Source organism: Mesoplodon densirostris, chromosome 5, assembly GCF_025265405.1.
Source record: "Mesoplodon densirostris isolate mMesDen1 chromosome 5, mMesDen1 primary haplotype, whole genome shotgun sequence".
NCBI classification, from domain to species: domain Eukaryota; kingdom Metazoa; phylum Chordata; class Mammalia; order Artiodactyla; family Ziphiidae; genus Mesoplodon; species Mesoplodon densirostris.
This window is the reverse complement of record NC_082665.1, coordinates 120,258,535-120,283,764: the sequence shown is the minus strand read 5'-3', so window position 1 is coordinate 120,283,764 and position 25,230 is coordinate 120,258,535. Positions and strand designations below refer to the sequence as shown.

At 42.3% G+C, this 25,230-nt stretch overlaps 1 protein-coding gene across 5 annotated transcripts in view; it reads left to right on the top strand.

The window, feature by feature from the left end:
- LOC132490793 (kalirin) overlaps positions 1-25,230 on the top strand; it is a 467,387-nt gene that overhangs the window by 341,891 nt on the left and 100,266 nt on the right. For 3 of the 5 annotated variants that reach the window (XM_060099423.1, XM_060099422.1, XM_060099425.1), the window contains exons 12-14: positions 7,009-7,217; positions 10,507-10,681; positions 24,315-24,510. In XM_060099423.1, the coding sequence (XP_059955406.1) occupies positions 7,009-7,217; positions 10,507-10,681; positions 24,315-24,510 (580 nt within the window). The remainder of the gene's footprint in view (positions 1-7,008; positions 7,218-10,506; positions 10,682-24,314; positions 24,511-25,230) is intronic. The other 2 variants (XM_060099427.1, XM_060099424.1) reach the window with 1 other exon arrangement.

Sequence of the window (25,230 nt, the reverse complement as noted above, 5' to 3'; positions counted from 1 at the left end):
CATAGAATAAAGACTAGAAAGCAGTATACAAAGAAGCTAAGAATGTTATGGGTGATTTCATTTTCCTTTGCATATTTTATTTGTTTTATAAGTTTTCTTCAACGATATTTTCAATTGAAAATCAGGAACAATCTCAATAAATGTTATTTTATAAAAACAAAACTTCCCATCCCTACTTAGAGGGAAAAGCTACATAATAAAGAGAAGAGACAAACATGTGCTTGGAACCTTCTTAAGTATCCAGAACCTCAGCTCTTAATACAAATTGTGCTGAACTTTCAAATACCTTCTTTTTGCCTGGGGGCAAGAGGCCAGCTGACTGTCTGCTGGTCTGGAGAGCTAGGAGAGGATATAAGGAGAAGCATTTACCCAAGTCCTCATTTTCTTTGTCCAGGGAAAAGGCACTTGTAGCAAGTGTCATCTGCTCTGCAGAGATTGTCCAGACAGAATTCTCTCTCCTTGCTGTGTTTCCATGGAAATGCTGCAGTTGCTGGGTTTTCAAAATATCCATTTTTAGATATTTTTGCAATCATAATATGAGAGTCAAATTAACTAAGGAATGTGGCCAAGATAATCAACCTCAGCTCTTTATTAGGTAGTTTAATTAAATGCCCATTTCCATTTGTTTATAACCCTGTGAAATCATTCTTTCATGCTGTTTCCTTCTCAAATAGGTACACACACACATACCACAGATGCCACAGACACTCACATATATACATGTTTCTCTACTCACCCACTGTAGAACCAAAACTAAATCAGTCTTCAAAAGACATAATGGCCTCAAGAACAAAACAGCTTCATCCTCTATTTCCGCTGCTAAACTGATATGGTGTTTATTTAAGAAATAAAAGCTTGTAGTCAATGCCAAAGAAAAATGATTTCTTCAGAATGAGGGAGGGGCGATTCATCCTGTGGAATTGGTGCTCCTTTCTGCATCTCTGGGGGTCAATCAGTTGTATCAGCACAATGGCTACCAGAGCTGTGCAAATGGTACAGCCAATCAGCAGGAGAAGGTGGTGGAGTAAAATTACCTCTTTCCTTAACCAGTCGTCCCTAAGCCTCATTATTTCTATAAACCTCCTAGTTTCTCCCTTCCTTTTCCCTCCCTTCCTGCCCTTTTCAGTTGCCCTTTTCTCAGGCTCCCCACTATGCAAGCAGAATGGGGTCCATGCGCTGGCCCTTCCTGAACTCACTGGTTTCAGTCTTAGAGCTCACCTTAGGTAGGGCATTGAAAGGCTGCCTTAACTCTCCCCCTGCCAAAGTTCTAGAAATTCTCAAATTAGGCTCATTCTTTTGGATGTGGGTATTTTTGGCCACAATTACATGTGTTCTCTGAGAGAAAGGGCACATAAAGCCATCTGAGTGTATATATCAGCATGGAACAAATAGTTATTGCCAAGCAGAGAGCAGAACCCTGAAAGAATGGTCCTTGTACAGTGTGTTTGATCGAGAAGAGAGGGTCTGACAATCCTATTATGTTGGCTCCATCTATAATTTTCCCTTTTTATAATGTCCATGTCAGATTTGGGGATCAAAGTTATGCTTGTCTCATAAAACAGGTTGGGAAGTAAATATTACGTTTTCCTATTCGGTAGAAAAAATAAAAAAGAAGAGAGGGTCTGGAAATGGGTGAAACAGGAGGTTCTTTCTGGGGAGCAGGGGGGTTGATGGCAAAGGTGCAGGGCTAATATGTTAGACTCTAGATAAGCAGAGGGTTAAGAGGATTATCCTAGGAGAGAGAAAGGAAATGGAAGGCAGTAGGAAGAAACGTGGCGGCTGCTCCCAAGCTGCCTCACTCACTCCATGATTTCACCTTGTTCTGGCAATCCCTTGTGATAGCTTGAAGTGTGAGATCATTCTGACTCAATCTCATTGGCTCCTGATAATGAGTAAAGTAATAATAGATGTGGCTTTCTGTCGGAAGCCATCCTGGAGCCATTGCACCATGACAAAGTCATGAGCAACGGAAGGCGAAACTGCAAGGCAGCGCCATGCCAGGAAGGTGGACTACAGCTCCGTTGTTATGTTTTATGATAATAAATTTACATACAGGGGCAATTTTGGGGGGATGTTGCTCCACGTGAAAGAAAAATTCCCCTAGGACTCCCCCTCCTGAAACTACCACAGAATGGGAAGTACCCACTAAAGCCCTGGGGAAATGGGTAAAGAATTAAGAGCCTGGAACTAAGGGGATGTTTTTATGAAAAACACCCTCTAGTATGGAGTTATGGCCATGGGCCGGAGTTCCTGATGACATAGGAAATTTATGGTTCTATTATAAAGGAAGATTAATTATAGAAAAGCAAATGCCTAGAGCAGAATTAGTTGCTAGGGTAGGGAGAAAACACTGTCTCAGTTGGAGGAAACAACAAGAAAGGGCATGCAGGGTATATTGTAAATATTTTCATGGAATCATTGTAAAAGGTTGCCCATGCAAGAAGAGAAATAGGAACAAGTAGCTCCAACTTTTACAATTAAAATAATCATATAACTGCTTGGCTTGGTTACTAAGAAATAACCTGTGATTAATGGGAACTTGGGGAAATATTTTAATAGGACATCTAGAAATTAGGGGATATATATTTTTTAATCTTTATAGAATATTTTGAGGTTTGATTGTGCTAAGATTGCATGGCCACGTACCTGGTAATGTAATCAACTACAATATATAAACCTGTGATTGTAAACAATAGAAGAATAAAGACATGAGAAAGAGAAACATGCAATGCTGATACTTTAAGAAGTGTAATAGAATTATTTCCTTCGCCGACGCTATCCATCCCTCGGGTATCCCTGGACTCGCTGGAGCTGGAGTCCGGCAGCTCTCTGATTTGTATTCCTTTCGAAGCAGTCTAGGTATGCTCTTCAAGGATAAGTCAGATAGACACATACACAGAAGGAAACCTACAGGAAATTTAGACAGTAGAAAATTTACAGCCCAGGGAATAGAATATGGATCCTTACTCATAGTTCAGTGACACTGACGTTTATGTTCGTTCACTTTATGCTCCAGAGGTGCTTACAACAAAATTATGAGCATGCAATTTAAGCTTGTTGACACCAGGGGGTGACTGTGTGCATGTTTCTCGGGATCCCCTGTGGCTCCCTACTCAAGCTTTCCAGGTGGTAAATAGTAACTTGGTGGTGCAGTTATCCTTGAACTGTTGCTAACTTTTGGTGTCTTGGTGTGAAAGCCATGATTGCATTTTTCAGTTTAGAGAATCATTTCTATTACTACCCTCTTCTTTACCTCAGTTTCTGAAGAGAAACCATAGCATGTTAGAGTTGGAAGGGATTTTAGAGATAAGTGAGAGAAATCACAAACACACACCTACACACACACACACACTAATGCACATGCACTTTAAGTATGAAGTAATTGAAGTAAAGTAGTTTTCCCATGAGTATAGCACTAGCCAGACAAGGGAAGAATCAAGAATTATCTCCAGTAAATATCAATTCCATTCAACAACTCTTTTCTCTCTGGGTTGTTTTGTTTTGTTTTTACAGAAGGAAAAATAGAGAAAGATGTCACTAGCCCTTTGTCTCTGGTGCTGTAATCCCCTTCCCTTTCGCTGAGTCAAATTCCCTAGCAATTTTGACATTTTATCCTCTTGAAGGTAGACTGGCCCCTTCCTTTCCTAATCAGGCTGCTGACCACTGGGATGAGCGGCATCTAATGTTGTACTTGATTGTTTATCTCTTAGCTGATTTTCCGTAGCAGTAGGTTTTAATCTACCTTAGATAAGAGTTTCTTTATAATATAGTACACTACATGGCCAGAAATCTGAGAAATCAATTCATGAATCAGAGAATTTTGGTGGGGAGGACACAGTTTTTAAATGATATTGACTCCTGAGGTCAGTGTATTATCGGACGTACCCAATCTTTGTCTAGTCTTTTTGTTTGTAACACTGACACCTCATCTTTGGCAAGTTTGGTCTTTGACTGTCCCTACAATTTAGCTGCATGACCACCAGGCGGGGGGAGTGTCATGAGTCATGGTGGATTTCCTCAGAAGGGAACGATGCTGACTTTCTTCCCTAGACCTACACCAGAGGTGTTCAAGTTTTTGTTAAAGAGGGGGGAAAAAGGAACTCCAAGCTGTGAAGCCATTAAAATAGCTTAAGGATGGTACTGAGAATAAAATTATCCTAAATAAAATAAAATCCTCAAGATATCTGTAAGCCTCTGTCTCTTATTCCTGTAACGGGAGTGCCAGCCTCATCCTGAGCAGTCTTCCATCTCAGTGCCTGTCCTCCGTTGACACATTGAGTTTATTTTTCTTAAGTGCCCTGCTTCCTGTCCACAATTTTAATCTCTCTCTCTCTTCACATAGTCTTTTCTTTTCTTGTTTTTTTTTAAAGAAATATGTAGACTTTTCAATCTCTAGGCTTTCTTTAGATATCCCACAACAAAACTGCAAAAACAGAAAAGAGGGGCCCAGCTCATCCTAGCATATTGAAAGACCAAATCCAGTATTGATCTTTTGCCAATTTCAAAATGAAGGAGTATTTCAAACTTTCCCTCTGTCTTCTAGTGGGAACTAGAGGTGGCTTGCATGAAAAATATCTTTTAAATATAATAATATCTAGCACTTGCATAGCACTTACTATACGCCAGGCACTGTTTCTAAGTGATATAATACATCTGTGTGCGGATGTCTGTGTGTGTGTGTGTACAAATAAATACATATGTGTATATATTTATTGGTATATATATGTTATATAAATGTAGAGTGTGTATATATATCTGCATACACACACATATATCTCACTTATTTGTATGTATATGCACAGACATAACACACATATATATATATATCAACTTATTAATAATCTTTACAACTCTGTGGGTGTAAGAACCATTACTGTTCCCATTTTATTGACAAGGGAAACTGAGGTGCAAAAACGGTAGGTTACTTACTCAAGGTTATATAGGAAATATGTGGTAGAACTGGGGTTTGAAACCCTTTCGTTATTTCCTTCTTTCTTTCTTCCTTCTTCTCTTCTCTTTTTTCTTTCTTTCTTTCTTTCTTTCATTTATTTAATTGAAGTATAGTTGACTTACAATGTTGTGTGGGGTCTGAAACTCTTAACTACTATGCTATATTGCCTCTCTATACAATAATTTTTCAGAGATTCCATTATCTCATACCCAAGGACTTCAGCACATCTGGAAAATGGTTTTGCTCTAGGCAAAATGACAGCCAGAAAGTCTGAAGTAATTTTAAGTTATAGTGACCAATATCCTGAACTTCCTAATTTCATGCTGGTTTAAAATATATACATTCATCCCTGTAGGAATATGTATCCCAGCTTAAATGGTCTAGAAAACTTGTTTTGTGTTTTACAACAAAAACTTATTTGTAAAGAAAATAAACTGAATTAATTACAACCAGACACAAGCTACTAAATGACAGGAGCACTGAATAATAATAATTCGTATTCCTTATAGCTATCATCACAATGTTATAGGCTTATTGATAATGCTATTTGTTTATTTAAAGCATTGATAATAAGTAAATAATTTATTTCTCATAATCTTTGAAGTGAGCAGGGCAAATCTTATTCTTCCCATTTTGTAGATTAGGAAACTGAGGCTCAGAGAGGTTTTTGCCTGTCCAAAAAGAACATTCTTTATACCCCATTATTTGCTACCTCGAGGGCTTGTTAATCTTGTGAACTCCACCTCTTCTGCCACACTTAGGGCCTTTCCTCTCTAAAGAACAAAGAATAACTTGTCCAAGATCTGAAGACTATTTTTGTCTCTCTTTATTGTCTCTTTTTTAATCCCTTGTTCCAAAGGCCATACCATGATTTATCATAGTGAGAACCAACAAGATGAAATAGTATTCTTAAGGTGAATATTTATCCATGTTTTTAACATGGGAGACTTACAGAATGTTAGAACCATAAGGTAACTAACCATTTTATTTTATGCTCTCCCCAGCCTATTTTACACATGAAGTCTTGGAGAGCAAAGGGTATAGTGATTTACTCAAAGGCACCACAAGTTTTAGGAAGAACAGAGGCCACAATCCACATCTTCTGGCTCCTTCTATGAATTTTTTCTCTCTACTGGATTTTCTCCTGGTAGAGCCATGAGCTTATCTTTCCTGCTAGTCAAGTGAAGATTCCTTGTTTCTAAGCAAACATCAGACTCATCTTTCCCTCTACAATTCATGAAAATGCTCAATGAAAACAGAAGAGAAGCGCTGTGGCCACTGGAGATCTATTTTCAGCATGAGGAAGAGCTATTAATAAATGAGTTTTCAGTAATTCAATTCAACTCCTCATCATTTTCAGTACTTATTCCATTCAAAATGCTATACTTAGCTCTTTTAAAGTTGTCTGACCAGTAATATCATCCTGACTGCATTTCATCATCTTGAATATCATGGGAGAAATGTCTCATAGTTACATTGAAATTAAGATAAGCTACGTCTTTAGCATTCAACTTTCTAACCAACCAAGCCATCCTGAAAAGAACAAAATAATTTAGCATAGCACATATTTTCTTAATTAATCTTCACTTGGTTCTTACTGAGTGTCACATTCTTTCTTACATATTTGTAAAATCATGATACATTTCTAGGAATCAGCATCTAGCTACCTGGAGGAAGTATGCAGACCTGTCCTTTATGAAAGATGAAATAATATTTGTCCATCACCAGTTTCCTGTTCTTCCCAGTCGCTCAAAAATGAGTGAGCTTCCTGCTCTAAGACCACAGTTTCCCTAAACTACTGGGAAGTTAAGGCTGAGGGTGGTTCCTGTCCTTCAGGAATGCCAGCACTAATGGAGTAAACTTAACAGAAATGCGTAGTGAATATAAATACAGAAATGTAAACTGACCCATAGGGGTGCTGATTAGAAGGACAGTCTGATACCGCACTGACTGGTTGAGGGTAGGTTGAGTGACCTCAGTTCCACACTCTTGCCCTTAACCCCAGCCCTAGCCTCTCCCACGTGCCCTGAGTGGAGTCTCTGCTCTCTCCCCCACAGCTGTGGACATGGATGGAAGACCTTCAGAAGGAGATGCTGGAGGATGTCTGTGCAGACTCTGTGGATGCGGTCCAGGAACTGATCAAGCAGTTCCAGCAGCAGCAGACCGCTACTCTGGATGCCACACTCAACGTCATCAAGGAGGGCGAAGACCTTATCCAGCAGCTCAGGTCAGCGCCTCCCTCCCTGGGGGAGCCCAGCGAGGCCAGGTCAGCATGGGCAGTGCTTTCCAGTGGGAAATGCCTCGGACTAGACGTGAGATAAGTCATCATGTTCTGGTCTTGGCTCAGCCGCAGCCAGCTTTGTGGTCTTGTGTGAGTTTTGGTTTCTCCATCTGTCAGATATAAAAATGCCTGCACCATACCCAACTTGAATTTAGAGTGGAAGAGTCAGTGGAAAAGCTCTGATGTTTCAAAGCATTATGTATCATTGAAGACATTATTCAGCGATCAATAAGTAATATAAATACAACAAAAAGTTAAATAAATAGTGTCTTCATTGAGAATGATGGCACATTTGATCATGTGGAGAAATAGCCATTATGGAATATAGTGTTATCTGGCATCTGTTCTCAGGCTGCCTCTGAATTCTAGTGCTCCAGTTGGTGAAATGTAACCCCAAATGGCCGCCTTTGGCCCTGTGAGAATGTAGGGAGTGTGTGATGTGTCCCACTCTGCTCTCCACTTAGCCACATATGACCTTTCCACCATTCCTTGCTACCCAGAAAATAAAACTCCTTCTCTATTGCCCTAAACAAAAATAACTAAGAAGGGATCTTAGAAAATCCTACCTGATACCTTATGTTCATTTAGAATCATCCACACCATTGCCTCCTTTCTATTGGCATCAGTGTCTAGTTAGTTTCCTGTCCCTGTCAAGGGCATCGGCTCCTCAGGTAAAGTGTCACGAGGCCTTGAGCAAGCCCTCAGCAACCAGCCCTATGTCCAGGTGCTGTGTAAATAGGATTTGATGGCGCTGATGATGTCTGCCTGCGGGGACTTGTTTTTATCCTCAAATCACTGAATGCCAGGACCTCTGCCAGCTCTGGACAGAAATAATCTCATCAACAAGTCCCAGGACAGTCCTGGAGCCAGAGGGAATTACTTCAGTTGGAGAGGGCTTCCCCACCACCCCATACCAGTTGTCCAATTAAATAAACAGTGAGAGCTTACCTTAAGATGGCCCTGGCATGTTTTTCTGTTGGATTAATCATTTCTATTCCAAACATGCACATGAGATGGGATGTTCTGAGTCCTCTTTTGCATACCAACGAGACAGCCTCTTTCCCTTCTTCCCCCAATTCACTGTCATGAATATATAATATGTGACAGTTTTGTCTGCCTACCTAGGAAACTCCACTGTTACTTGCTTCTGAAGAAAATTCCAAATAGTAGGCAGCCACTTAGCCTCTCTGGGCCTCAGCTGCTTTGTCTGTGTGATTAAGGGGTTCACTCTAGGAGCTTGTAAGCTCTAGAATTATGTGATGGCTTTTGCATTTTCTCTCCAAATACTTTTCACAAGCTTGGCTAGCCTCTCTGTGGCGCTGGGTTTGTGGAGGTGCCACTCGCTCTTATCCCTTGCCAACCTTGCTCCATACCTGAGGGCTGAAGGCTACTCAGTGATGGTAAAGGCAACGAGGTTGCTGATGCCTGTCCTACAAGTTTAAGTTCCATGGACTTCAGAGAGGGCCATAGTCATGTGACAAGAACCACTGGTGACTGTTCGTCCCCCCAGCAGCCTGATGCTAGCCTGGACTCTCCTCCCTGATATCAAGACCAGTCAAAGAAAAAAAGCAAACGATGCCTAGTGGACATTGGCAGGATGCCTCACACATACCAGTGCACACATCTTCCCTAGGCCTCCACGACTCCTCTGGCACTGATCACCGAAGCACCTAAGGTGGTTTTTATATCATCTCTATGATTCCTAGTGAATGTGACACTGACAGAGATGCTGAACAAAGTGACCAGAAATCATCCTCTTCCTTCTGGAGGCTGGGTGATAGAGAAAGACTGAGGGGAGCTGTCAGAAAGAATAGTCATATCCACCCTCCTTAGCAAATGCATAATACACAGTGTTGAGTACTCCTCTTGAGTTCTTTTCGTAGTTGGGGGAAGCTGTGCAGTAGGGGGCTTTCATGCCCAAATAGGTCAGGGTGAGAAGGGAGGGATCAGAAGCTCTCTAGATGACAGAAAGGGAGGCTCTTGACAAACTGGCTTTATGCTCCGTCTAGAAATAGTGTGAGCTCAGATACCATTGCTTCTGAGACAAACACAGGCCAGAAGGACCTGGTTTTCAGAAAGGATGCTGATGAGACCATTCAAAACTAATGATTTTCCCCTCTGACTTCTTAAACTGTGTCAGAAACGAAGGTGTCGTGAAATAATGAATGTGCTTGTTTACTTCAAGTTTTAGGGCTCTAGCTTACTCAGCCAAGGCCCTGTAGAATCTGAGCTTCTTGAACTCTGCAGTTTGCCTGTTATAATGGACTCTGGACGTGTCACCACCCCCTCAATCGTCTAAGCAGATCAATATGTTTATCTCTTGGTTCCCTCTGTGGCATGCCACCTCCCCTTGCTTCTTTTGTATAGACCCTTTCTGCTCAGAAAGCCCACCCCTCGCATCTACTCAGCTCCTCCTTTTCTTCTAACACCCAATTCTGGGCTCATCCTCTCTGAAGCCTTCGTTGGTTGTCCAGCCTCTTGTGCCCTAGCTTCTACTCCACAGCTGGACCCATCTCCAGTCAGCACCTGACACATCACTGTCCTTTCAGGATTAACAGTCATTCATACAGCGCGTTCCTGGTCACAGAGCACGGTCACACATGCCATCTTCTTTAACAGCAAACTGTGCCGTGAGTAGGGCAGGGATTATTAAGCCCACTTTACAGGAGGCAACTGGGCCTCAGGGAGGTGATTTCCTAAGGTCACCAGCCCATATATGTCAGAGGGAGACTTAAGCCAGGCTTGCAGCCTCCAGACCCCATGCTTTCCTAAGTATAGCGTGAAGCCTGTGTAATAACACGAGCCCATAACTTTGGCATGGACTTACAAAGGGGATGAATAATTTTGGCAGCCATGATCTCATTTTAACCATGATCCTGTGAGGTAAAACTAGGAAGGATTTTTTTTTTTACATATGCCTTAATTTATGTACCCTTATGTATTGTGATATGTGTATTTGTGTATGTGTGTCTTGAAATATGTATATATTCGACTACATAGATGTGTGGAACCATTCTATTTCTGTAACATTTGTGGAGCCCTTTTGCATGCATTATTTCATTTGATCCTGTCACGATTCTGTCTGAGGAATAGGACAGCAGCTAGCCTTAGAGCTATGGTGCTGTGTACAGTAGCTTTGGCTCACCTACTAAGCAGACAGTGCCAGGCTCACAGTAGATTGCCGTCCCCCTCACTCAGACGAGGAAGGCCCCCTGCTCCTCTGTCACTGTGAACATGTCAAGGCCCCTCCCTTCTCTCCCCCGCTCTGCCACAGGGACTCGGCTGTGTCCAGCAACAAGACGCCCCACAGTAGCTCCATCAGCCACATCGAGTCAGTGCTGCAGCAGCTCGACGATGCCCAGGTGCAGATGGAGGAGCTGTTCCATGAGCGAAAGATCAAGCTGGACATCTTCCTGCAGCTGCGCATCTTTGAGCAGTACACCATTGAGGTACATGTGGGGAGGAGGTGCTGGGCAGGTGAGGTGGCCGAGGGCAGTGCCCCGGGAACTGGAAGGACTGCTGTGTAGTAGCCTAAGGGGATTGGAGGGGATTATGCATCCTGATATGTTTCTGGAAATCAGCAAATTCACATTCCACCGTGTTGGATTCCTTCCAGTCCCCCTCACCCAGGCTGCCAAGCAGAGCCCCTCGCCTCGCTGTCTGTCTGGGATTACTCCATTGAGAAGGGTTTTGTTGGCTTGCATTGGACTCCTACTTGGCACTTTAGTTCCTGGCAGACCGTGGAGTTGGCTGTTTGGTGACTGAGGCAGACTTGTTGGATTCTATAGCTTCATGAGTAGGAAGGTGATAAAATTAGGTGGTCTCTTCAGCTGGTAACTGTAGATCAGGGATTAGATAGACTCACACAGCAGCCAGGAAGTCAGGAGACACAGGAAGGAAGATCCGAATCCTCAGTTTGCTTTCTGCTTATTAAGAAAGTAAGCATATGTGGAGGACATTTGCTGGTTCATTTCATTGACTCCTCACTTCATTCTGGGAAGGTCAGAATCCGCTGTTCTGGTATATTTATGTCCTCTTTGTGATGCCCCACATAATATCCACCTTTTATTTTATTTTATTTTATTTATTTATTTTTGCGGTATGCGGGCCTCTCACCGTTGTGGCCTCTCCCATTGCAGAGCACAGGCTGCAGACGCACAGGCTCAGCGGCCATGGCTCACGGGCCCAGCCGCTCCGTAGCATGTGGGATCTTCCTGGACGGGGGCACAAACCCGTGTCCCCTGCATCGGCAGGCGGACTCTCAACCACTGCACCACCAGGGAAGCCCCACCTTTTGTTATCTTCTGCTTTGACACAGTAACTAAAGCCAGGCCAGTAGGGTTTCTGAGGTGTGAAGAGTATTCAACACCTATGGCGCTTTGTCCTTTTCAGGGATGGCAAAGAGTTAAATTAAAAGCTATATCTTCTCTTTGCTCCTGGCTGGTGTGTTGTGAAGGAAAACCAATGATCCCTCTACCATTCATTAAAACTTTACTTTGCATTCCAACCATCTCCTCCTAGTTGGGACTTCTGGGAGTCTGGGATTGATCTTCCCAACAATATCTGTGGAAACTTCTGTGGAACTGGTTTGGAAGGAAAATTATTATTTTTTCAAATGTTGTATGCTCCAATATCCCAATGCCAATGTCATTCGCAATCCCACGCAGGACCAGAAAACTGTCCTGGCAATAGAAGCCCTCTTCTTCAATCCTGAGACCAAAAATGTTTATAATGAGAATCAGAAATGTAAAAACAAACAAACAAAAAGCAGTCCTAAAGCAATCCTTCCTATCCCTGACTCTCTTATGACCTTTCCCTTCTTCACTGCTATCCTGACTTCCTGGAAGCCACTGCAGCTTTTTTGCTTAAAGATGTCGTGTTCTAAAAGGTGCTTTCTGGACAGTTTCCGAAACAAAGGAAAAGATAAGTCTTTAAGTTTAGATCTCGATTATCCTTCCAACTCATTCCATAACTTCAAGTAAATTTATTTATGTTTCTTACTTATAATTTATCTTGAATCTACCCCCCAAGGGATTTCAGGTGGCAGACAGTATTAAAACATATATTGAAAGAACAGTGAAAATGCCAGTGGAAAATTAGAGGCGTTGGTATGCAGAAAGGAATGAAAGTGGGGTGACAAAGGTAATAAAGAAAGGAAAGAGGGGGCCTGAGTTATTATTCTTTGGTAGTTGGGAGTGAGACTCACCGAAATAAACAGAGGTAATGTTTGGTTGCAACAGTGTTGGCGGCAGGCCCTCCCACAGTCTTCACCCACCGAGAGTGAATATATCCCTGCGGGAATTATGTTAGCAGGTGTGGGGATTTGACTGTTGTATTCTTTATCTACTCTCCTGTCATTCCAGGTCCACATCAAAAAGTGCTTAAGGGGGAGGAAATAACCTGAGGATTTGGGTGTTTAAGCTTTATTTGATGAAACGGCTGTGGTTTTGAGGTCTGGGTTGCTGGTTTATTTCCAAAACGGGTCAGTTGGCTTCACTTTGCCACTTGAACTGTACCCCTGACATCAGCCAGGGGCCTCACTCTGGTGTGTTTGCCTGCAGTAATTCTGGGAAAATCCATTCCGAATCCAAAGCATATGTAAAAAGATATTCTTTTTTTTTTTAAGTTGATTGTAAATCAAATACTTTAAAATTGGATCCTATTTAAATGTTGCAGTAGAAGAGTTTGATATTTAAATTGTAGAATTTGCATTTCTCAGCCTTTGTTTGTATAAATGTTTGTATAAATGTTTCCCCTCCCACCCTGACAACAACTTGGACAGCTTGGTATGCTGCAAACCAGAACTAGGGAAGTAGTATGAGGGTCTAATAAAATGAGGGAGATAAAAATAATAAACAGACCAAATGAGGGAGATAAAAATGAGGGTGATAAAAATTTAGTTCTGCACCCAGGTTTTAGAAGGGGTCTTGTTCCCCATTTCGGGTGTGGCCCAAAGCTTGGGGAAATGCCGCCTTTCATCTTAGACAGAAATGGAAATCCTGCCAAACCTATGGAAAATTTCTCCTTCAAGTCAGATTGTCAGAAGTTATTTTTGAGGGTGATGAGATAATTTCAAATACCAGCTAGGGTTTCACTGTAAGGATGAAGGGCAAACTTCTAGAGAAGATTCAGAGTGTGAAACTGAGGGTGGTTTCTGTAATGAGAGCCATGCTGGAGCTGATATAAGCCAGGCAGAGGCTGTCACTGCAAGACCTACAGCTATGGTTTCCTTTCTTAAAGGAAAGCATTTGATGGACATACTCAGAATTCCTAGGGATTACTGAAAACCAGAGCTGACCTGCTCCCCTGACATTTGGGTAATCGAAGTGTGACTCCTTAACCATGTCACTGATGGCTGGCATGGGCTAATTAATTTTAAAATTAAGGTAACACATGAGTTGCGGCACCAGTCTCGTTTTACTTAATTATATGGCTTCCAGAGTATACCTGGGATGGGGTCAGGGAGTAAACCCACTGAGAGTGAAACTTATCCCACATGTATTAGGCAAATGTTCAGAAACCAGGACTGCAGCTGCATTCCTGACACTCCTTCTTAGACTCCCTGGAGACTAGATGAAGTGACCCATAGCGGAACATGATGCTCTTTAAAGTTTTTTCCCTGTAAGTTCAGCCTCCTATGAAAGATAAGTTATAGGAAACAGTTGTAATGGAAGAAACACTTCACCAAATGCAAATAATATTTATTTTGTGGTGGTAAGAATATGGATAATTTCTTCTTGTTTTTGATAACTCCATGCATTTCACCTTTTCTACAATTAATCAGAATGATCAGAAAGAAATAAAAAAATATTTTTAGAAGCAGGAACAGGACAGTGGTCTCCAAACTCTTTTGATTAGACACTCTCTCAATAAAATATTTTTGAACTTGCAACCCCCTATATATGCATCCATATTAATTTATAAATTATATACATGTTATACTATCACTAATAATCTCAAAGTTCACTGTGCCTTTAGGGTGAAGTTTGACTTTTTCATTAGAAGTTGTAGTTCTGTATTTCAAATAGTCTTCTTGATAATTTTCAATTATTTTTTGGTTTGGTCTCTTGACAGACCTGATTAGATTGTCATTGTTTCTTTACCCCATCATGTGGCTGCCAAAGAGTTCAAAGTTCTCTTGTGCTTTCATGTTTAGTATTATCTTCAAACTGTAGTTTCTTTGAGGAACCGTGTTAAGCCACGTCTTTTTGTGAAGGGTAGTTTAGTTAAAACTAGATAATAGATAAGTCCATTTAACTGGGCACATGAAAACAGCAATAATTTGAAATATGCTGAAAGCAACTGAACAAATGAGCCAGTCCACCCCTCTGCATTGTGGTCCTTCCACCGTCCCTGAGGTGCCCTGCCCACCACATCACCTGCCATGTGTTCCGAGTGAGACTCCAGTGTCAGTACCCTATGAAAGTCCGGGGAAACATCGTATCTTTTTTTATTGGTTTGATCAAATACGTGTGCATATAATATATATGCACATACATATGCTTATTTATATACAGAGAATATTTCTCTCTGTTATCAATGGATAATTTTGTGCTAGGAATGACACCAAGAAAGAAACTCTATACAAGGGACTAAAAAATAGGCCACAGTTATGATCTTTCTTTTTTTTTTTTTTTTGCGGTACGCGGGCCTCTCACTGCTGTGGCCTCTCCCGTCGCAGAGCACAGGCTCCGGACGCGCAGGCTCAGCGGCCATGGCTCACGGGCCCAGATGCTCCACGGCATGTGGGATCCTCCCAGACCGGGGCACGAACCTGCGCCCCCTGCATCGGCAGGCAGACTCTCAACCACTGCGCCACCAGGGAAGCCCTGATCTTTCTTTTAAATTTCTGACTCTATAATTAAAACCAAAGTTTTTCTCAATGTACCTGAAAATTAATCTGCATCATTAACCCAGGTAAGGAATGGAATAGCAAACTATAAATCCATGGAGTTCACATTAGGACAAGCTGGGGCCAGGCTGAGGCTGAGGAAAATGGCCTTCAAGGAGGAAAATTCTGCCTAGAGGAGAGAAAGCTGATTGTAATTTGCACTGGTGGTCTCAACTCTGCAATTGGTTGTATGCAGAGGCCTTTCATGTTTTACACTTGATAAACATTTAGTGAGCACCTACTATGCACCAAAAATTGTGTTGGGCATTGAGGATGAGACAATCCCTGCCATCAGTGGGCTAGTTGGGGAGAACCATAGCAATAGAACCATCCTATAATGTGATCATTCTATGACAGAGAGAAGCTTACAGCTTGATGAGAACACTGAGACAGGAATGCTTAGCTTTCTCAGGCTGCCCGTGGAAGGCTTCCCAATGAGATGACACCTGGAGGACAGGTAAAAGTTGGTGGCTAGGATTTGGCATCTCTGAAGGATGCCATCTAGCCTCTACCAGAATATCTCCAGAGCCCAGAAGCAGGGCTGGGGAGAGGAGGGAGCTCAGGATCTCATTAGTGTGTTGAACCAAGATCTCCACCCTTCTACCCTTTGGTCCTGGTTCTGTTCTCTGAAAAACAGAACAAATCTGCTCCCTTTTATTTGGCAGCCTTAAAAATATTTGAAGATGTTCATCACAGACCTCTTTTCCTTTATCTGAAAAGTGTTGAGATTGTGTAAGTTATTTCTGCAGTCCCTTCTGACTCTAAAACTTCGATAACTACTTCTCTTTATTGTCAGCCCTTTTCTGTGGGACATAGCTCTGATGTACTCGCCGCTTTCTGGGTACACATTGTACCTCTTCTGGTTGCCCCCTGCTGGCTGGGCTGTAGTTAGCCATGGCTGGCTTACACACACCCCTTGGGAGCTGTGTGTCCAGGACCCTGGCGCTCTCCCAGCACAGCCCAGGAGATAGGGGCCTTTTCTGCCTTGTTGAGGCTTGTGCTCCCTTAAAAGCCCCTGGTTGTCTTTTCAAGATACGTGCTTCCAATACACTGACTTTTTTTTTTTACCTTAAACGAAAGCTTTTTATGTATTTTTCCTCTCAAATTTTACTCTTTTTTTTTTAGGCCCAGTTCTTCAGCCTATCAAAATAAATTTAATTTATTATTGCTATCAGTATTTCAACAACTTGAAACATTGGCAAGGTCAGGCAGGGCTCTGTGGTGCCTCACTGGAAGTTTTCCTTCGGTGACACAGCCATCAGCCTGCACAGTCATTCCTTCAAAGGGCCACGTCATCTTCTAGTCCAATTTCGTAGCCCTTTCCTCCATAGATACAGTGTGAGACTCTGCAAAGCCTTGCTGTTCTCCATGTTTGTAACAGGCCTTAAATGCACCAGTTTAGTAACTATATCAAGAAAGAAAATGAGATCTGCTTGAGATCAATTTTTGTGGGTTCCCTTGGGATTCCTACAGCATTTTCTAAATGTACTCCAAATCGTTTGCAAAGGAAATGCAGAATAAATACAATAAAGTAAACCAAAATTCTCACAAAATAGTTATTTGATAGTTTCTTCTAGACTTTTGTCAAATTGGTTTCAGGATCATTGGGAGTTTCCCCTAACATCTTCCTTTGGGGAAAAAAAAGGATTATTTACACAGCTTTAGTATTCTGGCATGTCACTTGTTTTTGGCAAATTATCAAAGATCCCTGATGGAAGCTTTCAGATCATTCTATAATGGGGTGGGTAAGGAGCTGTGGACCTGAAGTCAGGTGACATTATCAAGGTTCAAATGCTGTCTGCTTCTCCTTTCTGGTAAAGATAACAGGGAACTCAGTAGAAGGAAATGATGTAAGCTCCAGCACTGGGTGTTTAGCTTTCACGGGAGAAAACCCATTCTGACACTCAAGCATTGATAAGTTTTAGAATGGGTGAACAGTATACATCATAGGAGCTCTTCAACAGAGGAGAGATTTTTTTGAAAACAGAATAGAGTCCTACAAGTCTCAAACTGATTAAGATGCAAAGATATGGGCAAAATAAAGACTCAAGATCAGTCATGATTATAAAAGATCTCGGTTTTAATCATGATGATAATGAAAAAAAGAACATGAACTTGGTTCAATAAAAATTGTGTTCCATTATCCCAATTATCCAATTGGAATAGAAATTAGGTGACCGAACATTGGAACTCATCAGTTACAGTGCTGCAATATGTTCTTACATTTTTTTTGCCAAAAATCAAAAAACAACCAAGTGGATATCTTTACTGCTAAGTCCTTCTGCTTTTCCAGAAAACTCTTGTAGTATCCTCAAAGGTTTTCTTATAGCTACATAAAGAAATATTTTAACTCTTTAGACAGGTTATATATATTTCTAAAACAGAGGGAAATTCTATGATATACTTTTAAAATAATCTGTATTAGAATTCACTAATCCTCATCATTTTATAAATTGATTAACAGAAAAAAACTTAACACTAGACTAGACAAGAAGAACAAATGCCTATGGTAATTTAGTTTATTTTAGTTTCACAGTGGTTATGCATATCAATGTACATACCCATTATAGATAAAATAGCCCTTCCCATGCAGTGAGACTGTCTCTTTAGCTGCAATATGTCTTTCCCTATCAGCCAGCACTTGTAGGTCAGTGGAGAATATTTAGCTTTCGCTTTTCTCGTTTTAATACAAATAATGACCTTATATTTAGAACAGAAAGATGTTCATTTGCAATTGACAGCTTATGTATTTCAGAGCATCTTACCACAATGAAATGCCTTGGATCCTTCCTCGCCACTGTTAGTTGGAATGGGACTGGACCTTAATGTACATAACGTATGCAGTGTTGATGCACACAGACACACACACCCTTTGCTGAGAGGCAGTATAGTGCAGTCATTGAGTATGCAGTATTTTGAGTTAGAGTGCCTGGGTTTGAAACCTGTTTCACCAGCTTTACTAATTGTGTGATTTTTAGACGAGTTACTCATTTGGTTTCCTCATCTGAGAAATAGGTATGAAAATAATAATTCCCAATCCCCATAGGGTTATTAAGGATTTAATGAGTTAACACACAGAACATTTTTAGCAAAGTGCCTAGCACTTAATAAATACTATAATACATTGTAGTCAGCATTGTTATTATTAATAAAATACCTAAATAATATATATTGGGTTGACCAAAAGTTTGTTCGGGTTCTTCCATAAGATGTTATGGAAGAACTCAAATGAACCTTTTGGCCAACCCGATACTAATATGCTGTACATACATATACATATGTGTATGTATTTGCATCCAGATTTTAAGCAAACATTCCATCTTATTCTCCCCCATTGCTTCTCTCTGAATTTGTTACCCAATCCTGTTAGGTGATCTCTGAGTGTTCACGTAACTGCTGTGAGAGCCACAGGCATTTGCGCTTGCCATACAGAGAATGTGCCCATGCAGAGGGCAGGTTACACTTCTCTTTGCCACAGCTTTTGTCCCAGTGTTCAAACCCCAATGCCGGATTGCAGATGTGTCCCCTGTTCATGGCAAAGGCCCCTGGGAAACCAGAGAATTCTAGATAGGTTAACGTGACCTTTATACTGAGTATAAATACTCAGTGTCAATTTTTTTAAACATCTTTATTGGAGTATAATTGCTTTACAATGGTGTGTTAGTTTCTGCTGTATAACAAAGTGACTCAGCTATACATATACATCCATCCCCATTCTCCTCTCTCTTGTGTCTCCCACCCTCCCTATCCTACCGCTCTAGGTGGTCACAAAGCACCGAATTTTTTAAATTTACCAACTCTTCAACAAAAATATCCTACTGGGGGAAGGCTGTGTGGTTTTTTTTTGAATGGGTAAAATATTCCTGGCATTATATAAGGCCACAAACACACAGTTAATTGATCTGTTCAAAGCACATGATTAATTTCAAAGGTTCATGTGAAGTGAAGAAAATGGAGTTATCAGGAGTTTGTGGGGGGTTTTTTAGAGAAGAAAACAGGGGAAAGGTTAAACAGGCACTTCTCTGAAGTGAGAAAAATAAAAAGAAAGCTATCCCCTGAAGTTAGTTCTTGGACCAGCTCTGTTGATATGACACCATGGTTAAGAGCCCTGGACTTTGTAGTTGAATGCTGAGCTCTGCCACCACCAGCTCTGAGACCATGAGGCAAATGATCTGACTTCTGTGTGCCTTCGTTTCCTCCTAGAGTTGCTATGAGGATGAAATAAAAGAAAATCAAATGCTTAACACTGTCTATCCCATAATAAATGCACAATTCAGGATAGAATCTTCTTTTAACCATGATCATCATCTTCATCATGATCACCAGCATCTAAAACTGATCTGAAGGAAAGGACTACACAGTGATATTTCCAACTCTGCAGCTGATAATAAAGAGCTAAGGTGATGGGAATAGACCATAGGAAGTGGGAAAAGAGGGACAGGTGAGTTCTGTTTCAGGCAGGTACACTTGGGGGTGAGGGGAGAAAGCATTCTCTACACGTAACTCCTGGGAAGGACCCAGAAAATGGGAGGAGCCAGTGAAGAGGGCTTTCTGAGAACAGAGCCCAAGGCTACTGCTAAACCAAGTCCCTTGGGTCAGTTTTTGACCGCAGAATACTGGGTTCAGTGAATCTCATCTGGTAGGAAAGCCTTGGTCTTCTTTTTGAAGTGTCTTCCCATTTCCCACTGCCTCTTATCCTTTCTAAATTCCTGTTCACCTCCTTCTCTGATTTTCCTTATGGCTGTGGCTCTAGAGTAGATAATTGGTAGAATAGAAACACTGGCAATGTATCTCTCATATCCTCACATGCCAATTAATTCAGAAGAGTGAGGCAGAGAGGGGCCACTGGAGCCCAGAGAGGAGCTGAGTGAGCCAGGAGCCGAGATGGAGCTAATTGAGTGGAAGGAGAAAGCAAAATAGGTTGATTGAAAGCTGAATGCCCTGTGGGTACCTTCTATTCCATCTTTCACTCATTTGGTTCAGGCCCTAGTTTCTGCCTAGTACAAATTCTTCCAGGTTTCTTTTCCAAATGGAGTTAGATCACCAGATCAATCCCCAGACAGGTTTTTCTTTTCATGGCTTTGTCTCTGTATTAGCAAATTAGCCCATGTCCCATGTTATGAGATAAGCCGGAGAAAAACGTCAGGTTCTGGGGGTGGTCATGAAGCTCTTCATGACAGAGGGGTGACTTTGAAGGGCATTGAGGACTTGAGCAGACTGGGAGGAGGGACAAGGATGTCTCAGGGCTGCTGGACCAGAGAAGGTGATTGGAGAGGGCAGAACTACCTCTCAGGATCAGGGAGTAAACCAGATACCTGGTTCACATAACAGAAGAGCATGAGATGGGACCAGAAGGCTAGGTTTGTTCATTAGCTGTAAAGCAAGCTTCAGGTTTGAAATCAAATTTTTTTCTTTAAAAAAAAAAAAAAAAAAGAGCCCCTGCTATATGCCAACCTTGTGCCCCAGAAGGAAGGTGGAGAGAGGGAAGCCAATGACAGAATATTCCTGGAGGAAACAGAAAATACTCAGGAAAGAAAATAATTTAAACTCCAGCCGACATTCGAAATTCATAAATCAGACTATTTCAAGGCTCTGGGCATTAGTTCTTGGGGATTTGGGAAGAGAGTCAGACATGACTGTACATAGACCCAGGAAGGGAGGCTTGGAAGCCAGGCTGTTGCATTGAGTAGCTCCTTGAAATTCTCATTCTTCAGGCTTCATGACAGACTTGGGTCCTTCAGCTCAATGGTATTGGGAGGTACGGGTGGAGAAGGGGAAGGAAGGAATATAGAAACACCAGATATAGAATCCTGGGCATACTTTACATTTGCTTTAGGTTCAGATTCCCAAGATACCAGACGTCTGAGCCTCACTCTCCCCAACCAAAGCACCTCACCTTGGCTCTGCCCTAACCAGGACCCTCGACACTTGCCTTTCTGCTCCACAGACTCAGGCCTTGGGACCCCTCTGGGATCTTCCTGCAGCAAACAGCTTCTTCATAGACTCAGTTTCATGAAAACAAAACAAAAACTAAAATGTAAAGAAAAGGCAGACTCTTCCTTTCATGATTGTTTTCTTATTTTTATTTTCCTTAAGCTTGTAGATGAGGAAATGGATTAAAAATTTTGTTTGGTCTATTTTCCATATATTATCTGATAAATGACTTATATCCAGCGTATATTAAGAACTCTTACAAATCTATAATCAAAAGATAACCTAGCTTTTGAAAAATGAGCAAAAAACTCAACACTTTCTGAAAGTAGATACCAACGGTCAATAAGCATATGAAAATGTGTTCACCACCATGAGTCATCAGGGAAATACAACCTCAAACCATAATAAGATATCACTTCACACCCACTAGCTTGGCTAAAATTAAGTAGACTGATAATACCGAATGATGGTGAGCAACTGGAACTTTCACAGGGAATGCGAAATTCCTCTTGGGAATGTTAAACGTACACTTACCCTATGACCCTACAATTGCACTCCTAAGTGACCCTCAAGAGAAATGAAAACCAATGTCCACAGTAAGACTTGTGCAAGAGCTTTCATATCAGCCTTATTCATAATAGCCAAACACTGAAAACAACCCAGGAGTTCACCAGCTAGAGGACGGATACATAAATCACGGTATCTCTATACCATGGAACTCAGCAGTAGCAAGGAATGAACTGATACAACACAGATAAATCTTAAATACAGTGTGTTGAACACAGAAGCTAGACATGAAAGAGTCCATACTGTATGGTTTCATTTGTATGGAATCTAAGAATCTGTGAGGACAGAAATCAGAAAATGGTACCTGAAGTGGGGCAGGGTCAGGAACTGACTGGAAAGGATGACTCCCTAGGGTGATGGAAAGGTCCTATATTTTGGTTTTGGTGGTGGCTACACCAGTAACTAAACGTGTCAAAACTCATAGAACTGAATGCTTAAAATTTATGTGTCTTATTATATGCAGATTATACTTCAATTTTTTTTTAAATACAGGAAGGGAAAACATAGCTATAGGCCTAGTCTACAAAGGCCTATTCATTCTATAAGTTATCTCTTATAAATTATAAGTTATCTCTCTTATTTTTCTCAGTTTAACTCCTTTCTCTAGTTAGAGAATGAAGTGCTTTTCAAAGATGGGATATAGGGACTTCCCTGGCTGTCCAGTGGTTAAGACCTCACCTTCCAATGCAGGGGGTGTGGGTTCGATCCCTGGTCGGGGAGCTAAGATCCCACATGCCTCGCAACCAAAAAACCAAAACATAAAACAGAAGCAATAATGTAACAAATTCAATAAAGACTTTAAAAATGGTCCACGTCAAAAAAAATCTAAAAAAATTTAAAAAGACGGGATATAACAAAAACCTGTTTGCCTACCAACCCGCTGGTTCCCAGATCCCCAAGGGCTCCCCACAATAAGTAGGTACTAGGTTTTCGGGCTGAGCTCAGTGGATCCCTTAGTTGACCTGCAAAGAGGTGGCAGCATGAGGTGAGAACCCACCACAGTGAAGGTAATATTTTTACAGTTCCCCATTTCTGCTTCAAAGAGAGAAACTGCACTTTCAGTGGAGGAAAGTCTTACTGTTAGACAAAGAGTGGAATCCTGTGCCCTGGATGGCAGCCCCTCACAGGGACTGCTCGCCTTTCCCATCCCAGCCTTTATGGCCCTGGCACAGCATGGAACAGCACCATCTCTCAGCTGCATCTTTCCTTCTCTTTGTCCCCTGATGCTCTTGGACAGCAGTGTTTGGTAATTGGGAAGCTTATGCCACATGTCAGCTGGGATGAGACCCAGCATGATGAAAATCACTAAGCTGGGCTCTGGGCCGTGTGCTTAGGCTGCCTGGGCCATCCTGCAACTGTGTGATCTGGGGTGAGGCTTCCATTGCCTCTTCCCAGAAAAGAGGGTGACAGCGCCTGTGCCATTGCCTTCACAGGGCTGCCACAGGGCTGGCCTGCGAGAACAGACCTGAAAACCGTTTTAGAAAAGGTTTTATTTGATTCACGTGTCAGGTGGAATTATTATCCAATACTTCAATACTTCTGAGTTCTTACTATGTGGATGCTAGCAGTGATTGTAAAGGAAGTATAGGATTCAGTCTCTCTTTGCAGGCACATATTTGTGAGTAAACGAGGGCACATCACGGGAGTGAAGGCGTAGAGCAGTAACCAATTAGCAAAGTCATCTTAGGGCGAGGTTCTCCTTCACTGCATGCTCAGTCTTCATGAGACTCAGTCATGCCTCAATAGAGTTTAATCTGCTTGGATTTCTAGAGGTAAGTTATACATCTCTACCTCGTTTTGTTACCACTTCCTGGTATCAGCCATTGTAGCCGAGAGAATACTGTACAACAGAACATGGGAACCAGATCAGGGCCCCTGGGTTTGGGGTCTAACCAACTGTGTAACCTCGGGCCATTTACCAAGATTCTCCAGCCCTCTGTTTCTGGTTCTTGAAAAGAGTTAGACTCCGTACTTAATTTATTTTATTTTATTTATTTATTTATTTTTTGCGGTACGCGGGCCTCTCACTGCCGTGGACTCTCCCATTGCGGAGCACAGGCTCCGGACGCGCAGGCTCAGCGGCCATGGCTCACGGGCCCAGCTGCTCCGCGGCATGTGGGATCTTCCCGGACCGGGGCACGAATCCGTGTCCCCTGCATCGGCAGGCGGACTCTCAACCACTGCGCCACCAGGGAAGCCCTCAGTACTTAATTTCTGAGGCCCTCTCCGATGATGAGATCTTTACAACAATGGTTGTGGTATGGGGGACAAAGTCTTTGCAGTCAGGGGAAGAACTGAGTAATGTCCTCAGGTCGTGCCCCTCATGAGCAGGGTGAACTCTGAGCAAAGCATTCCATCTGTGTGAGTGAGCGTCAGCTTCCTCTTCTGTGAGATGGACCTGGGGATGTCCACCCTGCCTGCCTCTCCAGGTTACTGTGGGAGTAGGTTGAGATGGAGTGTGAAAACCTTTCTAAACCATAATCCATCATGTAAGTGTTTGCTGCTGCCGTAGACATTGAAACACGGGAGAGCACTTTTAAAGGCATGCATACGTGGGTAATGGCACCATTGCTTAAACGTAGTCTAGGGGTCAAAAAAGAGATGCAAAGTAGAGACAGTTCTGAAGCTTGGGTTAGTTAATAAGGCTCTTGTGGACCAGTGAGCCTGCAGTGATGGTGGTTCCCTCACAGGTGACGGCAGAGCTAGATGCCTGGAATGAGGACTTGCTTCGGCAGATGAACGACTTCAACACGGAGGATCTGACACTGGCCGAGCAGCGGCTGCAGCGCCACACGGAGCGGAAGCTAGCCATGAACAACATGACCTTCGAGGTCATCCAGCAGGGCCAGGATCTGCACCAGTACATCATGGAGGTCCAGGCCTCAGGTAGGCGACCTGTCCCGTGCTCCTGCTTCCGGTGGGGAGGTGGTGAAGACAAGGACAGCAGCTTGACTCCAACAAGCCCTTCCGCTCCACTCACTCATTCTCTTCCCACAGGTACAAGGAACAGAGGTTTTTGACCCCATGTTAATGAAAAAGAAACTGAAGCATGAGAGCTGAAATTGTTTGTCTGAGGTTGCCCGGTTAGGCTATGATAAAAATAGGAATAGGGCCAGGTTCTCCTGGTGCTGTGGGGAGAAGGGGAAAAACCAATGATGGAAATTAGCACAGATCCAAAAACATGGTGGTCTGGAGAAATAAACCAGGTGGACTGCAAAGGCCGTCAGGCATCCTTGTGAATTGTATTCAGATGTACGGATGCTGCTGTTCCACCCCTGTGCCCTGCACACACTCTCCTGCCCTGTCCTCCACCCCCAGAGCCGGCTCCTCATTCCAGTCCAGGCCTATCTGTCCTCATTTTTCTTAAAACTGTCTGTGCTTGAGTGTAAGAAGTACTGATAAAGTTTATGGTGAGGTCATATAATTTTATAACTTCTCAAAAAACACATGGCCAAGTTATCCAGGCTTGACTTCTTTTCCTGCTCAGGATTTATTCACTGTTTTGTTTTGTTTTGTTTTGTTTTTTGGCGGTACGCGGGCCTCTCACTGTTGTGCCCTCTCCCACTGTGGAGCACAGGCTCTGGATGCGCAGGCTCAGCAGCCATG